This window comes from Oreochromis aureus, linkage group 23 (genome assembly GCF_013358895.1).
Source record: "Oreochromis aureus strain Israel breed Guangdong linkage group 23, ZZ_aureus, whole genome shotgun sequence".
Lineage (NCBI taxonomy): Eukaryota > Metazoa > Chordata > Actinopteri > Cichliformes > Cichlidae > Oreochromis > Oreochromis aureus.
Genome location: NC_052963.1, coordinates 5605912 through 5615989, shown reverse-complemented (window position 1 = coordinate 5615989; position 10078 = coordinate 5605912). Strand labels below are relative to the sequence as shown.

Sequence of the window (10078 nt, the reverse complement as noted above, 5' to 3'; positions counted from 1 at the left end):
CCTCCCGTACCCACCTGCTCCATTGCAGAACCTGGTTGAGAAGGAAGAGACATTGGTAGAGAGGAAAATGAGGAGCATTTGCATCTAAATGGAATGTTTTCTTCCCTTCATTTCTCTCGCTCTCACTTTTGTGTAATGGCTTGGTTATGTGTAGATGGAGACATGAGAGGAAATCCCCTCTTGCTTCTTGTAGCTTTGATTTTGAACTGAAATCTGCACCTTAATTCATCTTACTCCTGTCTTTTCTTTGTTCTTTGCTGTTTTTTATTGAACCTCTTAGTCTCCGCATCTACAGTGTGATTTTGTAATTCGTCCTCTCCTGGGAGAAAGGAGAAAAATCCATCTTGCCCTTCATTTTGTCAGTCTTCACGTAAAACCCCATCACATCTGACATTCACAGCGACTTTGTCACCATAAAGCACTCGCACGGCATCCAACACTTACACCAATAACATGACTAGCCGTTTCTCGTCAGGAGAGAGCGTGACATGTCTAGTTGCCCCAGGATCACATTTTAAATGCGCACACACTTGAATGCTTCTCATCACCTGGCATAAATTAACTGCAATCCCCCATCATGATACGAACATCCTGTTGACACACTACATCACATCCTCCTCCAGGGGAATAACGAGGCACGGCCTTGTATTATTAATTCATGCCTAGACTTACAGGTTCATCAGGACTTTGTCCAATCCTCATGCAGCTCATCGGACCCCAGAGTGCCGCATTTGAGCCTGTCTCACCCTGATTCTTTCACCTCCGACCTCCCCCAGCTTCGGTGTCCAGGTCCCTACTCCCATTAGGAGGCATAACAATACTGAATTATTTACCAGTGGTTGAATAATTCAAGGTGAAACACCCATTTACTGGCTGAGAAAATGTGCCAATCTGATCTGTCCTGGGAATCAGTCAGGACTTCCTTAATGAGGGTGAGAAGGGAGAAGGGAATGAAAATACTAAGAGGGTTCACTTTTATTTTTTTTTTATGCACAGTGTATATGGCTATGTGTCATCTATATATATGTATATATATATATATATATATATATATATATATATATATATATATATATATATATATATATATATATATATATATACATAGATATATATAGATATATAGATATATATATATATATATATATATATATATATATATATATATCCAAATGCCTTCAGAGAGTAAGTGAAGTTAACTGAATGGGAAGAACAAGATCCAGGCAATTAACACCTATGCCCTGCTGGGATAATAAGCAGCCCAAAAGAGGAAATAGAAGCCACTGACATCAAGACAAGACATGCATCAAGGGTTTCATTCCAAGTCCAGCATCCTGAGACTGTAGGCTAAGCAGAAGGAAGAAGTGTCAGAACGACACAAAGATCCATGAGTACATCAGGAAGATGGTCACAACTGGTCATGGGCTTAGTGAATACCTCAGGCACCAGAAAGCCAAAAAAGAAGAGAACCAAGGAGAAGGACCATCATGGAAGGATAGGCCCTTGCAGGACATGTACCACCAGCAGAGAGAAGAAATGGCTGATATCAAAAAATGTACCAACGGCTGGACAAAGTGGGACTGAAAAACAGCACAGAGGCAATAATCATGTCAGCACAGGAACAAGTTCTAAGCACAAGATCGACAGAGGCTGGGGTTTACTACACCAGGCAAGACCCCAGGTGCAGGCTGTGTGAAGATACAGAAACATCTGTAAAAATGGGAGACTCCCCCTAGGGTGGTTAAGAATGACTGCCTCCTGTGAGACGTCCAGATACAGACAAACTAGTGATGGCTAACCAGCTGGACATAGTAGTGGTGGAAGAAGTCCATAGTACTAGATGCAGCTATACCAAGTGATAGCAAGGATCAGGAATAATAAGGAACACGAGAAGCTCGAGAAATACCAAGAAGAACTTGAGAAGATGTGGCGGGTGAAGGTAACGGTGTTCTTAGTTTGTGCTCAGCAGATCCCAGGAACAGCATCTGAGATCTCTGTGCAGAAGAGTGCACTCCTAGGAACGGCTAAGATACTGCGCAGGACCCTCAAGCTCCCAGGCCTCTGGTAGAGGACACAAGTTTGAAGGATATGCATGTGTTTGCATGTTTGAGGCAAATCTTATATTTATAAAATAATATTAACACAGCGAGTCACAAGAAACAGTTTGAGCTTTAATGGTTGACATTTATTTTCACAGACATGCATACACTCAGAAGTTGCCATTGCTATCTTGGTCATGTAAACCTAAAAGTCGCTAAAAATACATTTTTTTTGTTGTTGTTTTTTTAAAATGCGGGTCAAATCACTATGTGTAATGAGTCAGAAACACACAAAAATGTATCACCTCACTGAATAATTCCTGTCAGCTTCATGGAATGTCTTAATATCTCTTAGCTTGTTACTTTGGTTTTACAACCATAGTCAAAAACATCTAACATCTACACCATCTACGTTTTAGAATTTGTTTAATTTAGCATTTTTAAAGTCATTAGAAAAAAAGAGAGACATCTGAATTTGTCTACAATCTCATATTCTGATGTTCCAAAGTAGTTCAGGTCTGATCTGCAAGGATATAAAGCTTTGAGGGTCAGTTGTAGTTATCGTCATTATCTCCTTCATCTAGGTCATGAATTTCATCGCTGTCTTCCGTGATGTAGCTGTCAGGGTTTTCGGGCTCATCAGCGGACTCATCGTCGTCCTCGGTGTTCACCCTCCCTGACAGGACATCCTCTATCCAGTCCTCCAGCTCCTCTGCAGTGGGCAGGTCCTCATCATTGGACATGTCCAGCCAGACACTATCTGCCTGGAAAACAGAGAACCAGAAAATTTAACGTCTTTCAAGTCTTTATTTTGGTGTTTTCTTAGAGTTTGATATTTTACTTACATCTGTCACATTGACCACACCGATCTGGGGTCTAAACAGGTCCAGCTTAAAGGTTTTTTCCCAATAAGTGGTCAACTGTCAAGACAAGATAAACCAAGCTAACTTCAGACATTTTCAGCATTTAAACAATGGTGGAATTTTACTGTGTAGAAATTAACTATTTGGTTAAACAGTAAGACAGAACCAGAGGGAAGTCATCAGGGTCGATCCAGACAATACTCAGCTCTGGGTTGTTGGTATTGTCTCTGGCCACATCTTTCAGGATTTCCAGGAACTCATAGCCATCTAAGGAAGCGACAACAAAGTTATCTGAACTCAACTCCAGTTTTAAATCAAGATAAATAACTGTAATGTTAAACAACAAAAAGCTCTGAATTACAGCTGCAGACCTGGATCTTCTTCCTCAGCAAAGGCAACAATATGTATTCCATCCATATCATCTTCCTACAGATGGGAAGAATTTAAAGATTTAGAGTAATTAGCAGCTTGAATTCAACGTTGGCTTCAATACATTTAAAGAAAATGCTTGTATACTATGTAATTTCTGCTCCCATCTGCTCTGATAAGACCAAACAATCACCCATGTCTCAAACATATTCTCAGCCCGGAGCTTCCTCAAAGTAGCTCTGTAAGAAGCACATTTGTATTAAATCTCACACAAAGGAAAGCTTGAAATTTTAAGTTGAAAAAAACTTTAAAAAAAACAAAAAACATTAACCTTCTGTGCTGGGTTACATATTCAACAATGTCTATCTCGGATAGAGGTCTTCCAGGCACGATGGCCGGCTCCTCCATGAATGGCTCATAGAAATTAACTTCATTCATCTTTAGGGAAAGATGTTTGGCTACCTAAAAAACAAAACAAAACAAAAAAAAAACATTAAATGCCAAGATGTCACTTTAATATTTTAGGGACGATTTTCAGTTTTTTAATGTTTGAAGTGAAGCTGATTTATCAAGAGTTTCAACTAAATTAGCTATCTCCAGTCTTTTTCTGAAATTTATATTGGAGGAGTGATGTGAAGATAAAGACTGGAAGCAGCTAGCCTAAGAGATCAGATTTAACAAAACAACAAACACTAACATTAATTTACATACTTAAAGAGCTGCTAGCAGTTAAACTGATGCATTTGAGATAGCCATGCTAGCTTTTTGCTAGAATGGCAAAAGTAAGCTAACAAGCTACTTGTTATTTACACACAGAAATGAATATAAGTTGCATTTAATTAATTCTATGTTCTAATTTATTATGGTTAGTGTGTTTTAAGTAATTATGGTGCATGTTACTGTTAAACAAATTTGTACAGTGTAGTATATTTTCTGTTAAGACTTACAGATTTATCAAATGTAGCAAAAAACTTGATGTAAGGCTGAAACCGCTCTGAGGCCTCCTGGAAAGCCTTGAAATCTGAAAAACAAAAACAAAAATGTGAGTGGGAAATAAATTTGAGAAAGATTGACAGGAACAAAAGGTGAAGTTCAGCAGTGATGTTCTACAGTGATGGTGTGATGAGAAAGGCAAGAAGTGAAAGGCAGTGTCTTCATTCAATTTCTCATCAGATTCTGGTATCTTCATCCCAGTAACCAACTTTCCCTTAATACAGTTTTATACACTTGAAACACGATCCTAGTTCTCTTCCCAACAAGGTCACCACCAGGGACCGACCTATATCTGGACAGAAATAGGCTTCATAATGAAAATTTGTGCCACTGTCGTATTGGCCGGATAGTATCTTCCTTGCCTCACTTTTTCTCCTTTTTTGTGAGAAGAACTATAATTGCAGTTTGACCTATTAGACGGGGAGCCAGAAGCTATTTAAAAGCTGTCTTGAGACTGAGTGAGACTAGCAAAGTCTAGAATCAGGTTTTTATTTAGCAGCCAGTAAGGCGATACAAAATATATCTCCATCAACCTCTAGATTCCATTAACATCTCTGAAGCACAATAAAACAACTTTATGGTACACTGAAAGAGTGTAGGTATAGGTTCAACCACACACTCCCAGTCTTTGTAATTTCCTTTAGAACTGCTCTTGTTTACATGTAGATATTGACATATGAGTTTGATGCTAAACTAACATGAATCTTCTCCTTTGAAATAACCAATGAGGCGGATGTCTTCCTCCATCCTCTCGAAGGCTCGCACCTCCATGGCATTATTGATCATCTCTACTGGGTCCTCCAACACCTAAGGAGCAATATAACACAGAAGGAAAACATGTTAGTCATTATTTAGGTAACTTAATCGGTTTGGTATAGTTGGATCAGTTCTAGTCTCATACACATTTGTTTAATGTGGACTCATAATTACATGCAGCTTTGATTACAATCAAAGCTGCATGTAATTATGAGCATTAGCATTAGCACTGAAGATAGCAAACAGCTAGCTTGGCTCATGCCATGGTAATAAAATCCACCTAACAGAGCTGAAATACAGTACAAGGTACTCTTACCTAAAAGTAACTGTTGAGCTATACCTTGGAAGGCATATACATGTCAGTCAATAATCAATACAAGCAATAATGCTGAACTTGTGCATGATGCAGTCCTAAAAACTTAAAAGTGTGTAGTTTAGATAAAAATGAAGTAAATGAACCAGGAACCAGGGGCCCAATTAAGACCCTACTCGCTGTTCTTTTAAAATAAATATCTTGTGCAAGATGGTGTGTAAACCCAAACGCTCAAATTAATTAAAAATATTTAAGTTGTTTTCATATTTTTAAATTGGAGTTTTTGTTTTTTAATAAATTGCACTATTTTGAGGATTAAGTAATCACCTCTTAAAGGTAACATTTCTCTGTCGTCAATTGCATTGTTTAAATGTCAGTGTGTGCATGTGCTGATAGTCAATAGGACAGAATTAATGTAGAGAATATTGCACATGCAGTAATAAATAGTGTAATTTTAAAAAAGCCTGCAGGAAGAACAGTAAAAGCAAAAACCAAAGGAAATCTATTGGTCAGCTCTAGCTAGCACTTGTCTTTTAATAATACAGCATACTGAGTGTATGCTATAATATAAGAAGAAAAAGCTCTAGGATTCCAGAGCTTATAGATTTGACTAAGATGCCATTATTGTGGCAAAATTATTAGTGCATTGACCTAAATGTGCGTAACAGATATTTGATCCATGATAGATAGATAGATAGATAGATAGATAGATAGATAGATAGATAGATAGATAGATAGATAGATAGATAGATAGATAGATAGATAGATAGATAGATAGATAGATAGATAGATAGATAGAAGCTGTGATGCCATGAGTGAAGGGGCTTGTAAAGCTATTGCTTAGCCTGAATAGATGGCACAGGCTTCTTAGTGAGTTCTGCAAACTTTAATCCGTCTCCACTAAACTTTTGCACAACAAAAGTAATGCGGAACTTCCTTATGTTTACAAAAAGCAAAAAGTACTCCAACAATGTTGAGTAAAAGGGAGTTTTATATTAACTCACTGGTTTAAGATAAGATAAGATAAGATAAGATAAGATAAGATAAGACTTTATTGATCCCACGACGGGGAAATGTTTTAATATTATGGTAATTTATCTTAGCCTGTGGGAAAAGTGAATGAAAAATCGGTTAGATCCTCAAAAATATATGAGATTTAACTGTAATCAAAAGGGACCTATAGCAGTTATGTCGCTGCCTTACCTTTTCTGATAATTTAGTTTACAGTGCATTTTTTATATGAGGTACACATGACGGTTACTAAAATGTGTGTTGTTGAAGAGCTTATTGATGTTGCAGTTGTGATATGTTAGGGATTTAATTAATTAACGAGGCTGAAGATTGATTGTTTTTGTGGGTAAGGTAACTGCCGTCTGAAAAGCATCAGATTTTACTACTCACATCCAACAGGAACTCCACCAGAGTGTCTGCTGAGAGCTCCCCGTCAAACTCAATCACGCGGTCGTCCTTGAACACGTACAAGCTGCCCACCTCCTCCAGTCCTATTTAGACAACAGATCCAATACTTTAAAAACAATACATTACTAGTAAAATGGTATAAGAAAACCATATGAGTGGATAAGCCAAGAACAACACAGATGCACTACATACCCAGTTTTCTGGCTACTTTGACATCCTTCTGGGAGTCCACCATTCCAAAACCGATGTCTTTGTTCTCCAGGACTTGAGCTGTAAGCTGTGTTCAAGAACAACAAATCATTCAGTATTGTGACTCACAAAAATCTAGATCAGGAACATCACCTAATCAGGATGATTTTCTGAATGGCATCTAGGATGAAACGTTAAAAATGAGATTTGATGTCCACTATTTGTGTTGGGCCTTGTTGCACCACATTGGCAGTCATACAGGATGGACCATTCTTTTGGAGCTGATTGTCTCATCCTCATCTTCAAACTCACCTGCCACATTCTGACTTGAGAGTGCTGCTATAGCTCACCTGGTTGAGCATCTCGTCAAACCCGTCAAACCCAGGCCCACTCGTCTGCCCCAGACTGTTTCCTGTATGTCATCCCCCTCACTTTCTCTCCAGCTTCCTGTCTACTTTCTGCACTGTCCTATCCAGTAACAGCAAAATACCTCATGTTCTGAAATCTCTTCATCGTCTTCTAAATGTTGTCTCTTTTCTAAAATCACAGAGGTGACCATCGTGATTGGTAAGGAGTTACGCATATACAAACAAACACATGTGACAGCCTCAGCCATACTAACAGCAGCAGATTGGGATTTAAACCTTGTTATTTAGGTTAGGAAAAGATTATGGTTTAGGTCAATATTAAGTACAAATCTGGGTCAAGTTTCATAGTGACCTTCAGGATATTGTTGTCCAAGTAGCCAGAGAGTACTTCCTCTCAGCTCTTGGTGGAAGGCTTTTGGCCAGTTTAGAAGCTTTGACACTGAAATTAGGTGCAGTAGAACACCAGTGTTGGCAACTGGGAGCAAGACGCAAGAGCATAGCTGGTAAATTAAATAATAGTTGGTGACTTTTTATTTGACTTTTAAATAAAACTGTGTACAGTGTGGACATGTGTGGACTAAAACCACCTTGTAAGTAAACCTTGAGATGAGAAACACTGGTGTGAACACCCTCTGCTCAGCGCTTTGATTTAGCTCTGACTTCTATGCTGTGTACTTGAGCCGGCATCCACAGCTGCAGCCGTCTTCATCAATACATCTTTTCATTACCAAGATGTCTGTGTGCTGAGAGCCCCCCGTGGAGTTTTCTTGTTAGAAGGAAGCTGTGAGTCAGGACTGCTTGCCTTTCAGCTTGCAGTTGTTGAGGAAGGATAACAGATTTAGAAAACCACTGAGGAGGGGGTTTACTTTGTGTATTTCTGCTTTCCAAGAGTGCACAAAACATGACAGAAATGTGAAACTGAAAATGTTGCTAAAGGTGAATACTAACAAATACAAAAAATGCCTCCAAGATGAGAAGGAAAGGAGTGTGAGAGCGAATCTTCTGATTTCTAGTTCAAAGGCAGATAGTAAAGAAAATTGGGAACAAGCTATAATTAACAAAATGACCTAGAAACAATCCCTGGATATATGTAAACCACAGCGGAGTGCACAAAATGGGATTAAAAGGACTGCTTGCCAGTTAAGAGTGTGCACAGGTAAAACATAGATCCAGTCTAAGGAGAGAGTCTATACCTCAAGAAGACAGAGGAAACATGGGGCAGTCGCTGTCTAATTTCTCCTAGAACGCAAAGGAGCAGTGACTACTTTTGACAAGTTTGCATGGCAGAATGTAATCTGCAGGGATTTGAGCTGTAGCTCAGCATCCGGTATGCCACAACAGATCCATCTCTCATTTCCTCATGTCTTCTTTGATCAGTGGTGATACATTTCCCATAGCTTCCAGGTATTTATAAACCTGAAAAACTCAGGAGCAATGCATTTTGCAAAGAGTTTTAAAAACCAGTTCATTGTTTATGAAGGTTCATGATAGTAACATCTAGCAGATCGCTAGTGACCCCCTTAGAGTCAGGAATAGGGTTAACAGGGATTAACATTCACCTTGGGATATATATTTTTTGCCTATCCAACGTGGTCTAAAGCTACAGAGCTAATGTGTGAAGCTATATATGGGTCTTTGACCTAAATACGAATACCATCATCCTTATAGGCAGTATGTTTAGTATGTTAGAATGCTAAGTACTGCTAAGGCTTCTGGAAATGTGATTTTGGGCCACAAAGCAACTGTTGATCAGCTGGTCAATAAACACAAAACGAATCAGCAATCCTAATAACTGCTTCTCCCAAATCTCATTTTTCAAGCTGAGAAGGCACTTTATGTTATAATTCATCATCAGAAAGAATTCTTTATGGAGCATTAACGCCTGAACCACATGAGTTAGCAATTCTGTTTAACGCTTATCAAAATGTGAAAAAAAAAAAATCTATAAAAAAGTAGATTACATCATTGTACTTTTACATTTCTCACTTTCCTTTCACAGTTAACTCCATTTTATAATACACAAAGAATATCATCACCGAGCCACATGTCCTGCAGTCTGTGACACATACTCTCTCACCTCTTCCCACCTCACCCAGTTTCTCACCTCCAGCACCAGCTCTGTCATCTGGAACCTCTTCTGAAGGCCCTTGTTGGCCGGCAGAGGTTCGTGGTAGAACAGGCACAGCAGGTCATATCTCTTCAGAGCCTTTTTGTAGTTGCGCTCATTGATGTCCATCACCCTGTCTTTCCCGTCAAAATTGGGGAACTCTAGACCTTCCTCGGCACTGCAAAGGAAAACCAGGTGAAGGCAGAGGCCAGATAGAAGAGAGAGCCACATGTGTTGCATTTTTGTTCAGCTGTGGATGTGTTTGCGAAAAAAAAAATTGAAATTAAAATCCAAGATCGTCTCAAGACCAAACTTGAAGAAATTGGCTATAAATGAGAGCTGCAATTCATCCACAGATTTGATCTCTATTATATCTCCAGCAAATCTGAAATACTCTCTCTAATATTTCATTGGACCCCCTGCTTCTTTTTATTGCCCTCTTTTGATAGCTCTCCCTCTCCACCTGTCTTCTGTCTCTTCCTCTCTCTGTCACTTAGTCTTACTGCCCAAATCTCAGGAGGGTCTCTTTCCTCCTCCTTTTCTCTCTGTGATGGAGAAACTCATTATGTTGAGCACATTTGAAGGATAATCATTCATGAGGTTGCTGTTCATGCCCTTGAAATAAACTGGTAATTTCATCAACCACTGAATCAGTAACGTCA

At 38.9% G+C, this 10078-nt stretch overlaps 1 protein-coding gene across 1 annotated transcript; it reads right to left on the bottom strand.

Annotated features, from left to right (window-relative positions):
* Positions 1–2198: 2198 nt before the first annotated feature.
* On the bottom strand, positions 2199–10047 carry LOC116321018 (calsequestrin-2-like). Its single transcript, XM_031740762.2, has 11 exons — positions 9414–10047; positions 6945–7029; positions 6735–6835; positions 4963–5071; positions 4219–4292; positions 3603–3733; positions 3465–3510; positions 3274–3328; positions 3069–3169; positions 2885–2959; positions 2199–2803 (listed from the first exon to the last, which is right to left on the bottom strand). Exons 1-11 carry the CDS (start codon positions 9654–9656, stop codon positions 2588–2590), a joined length of 1236 nt encoding a protein of 411 aa, XP_031596622.1. The 5' UTR covers positions 9657–10047; the 3' UTR covers positions 2199–2587.
* Positions 10048–10078: the final 31 nt, after the last annotated feature.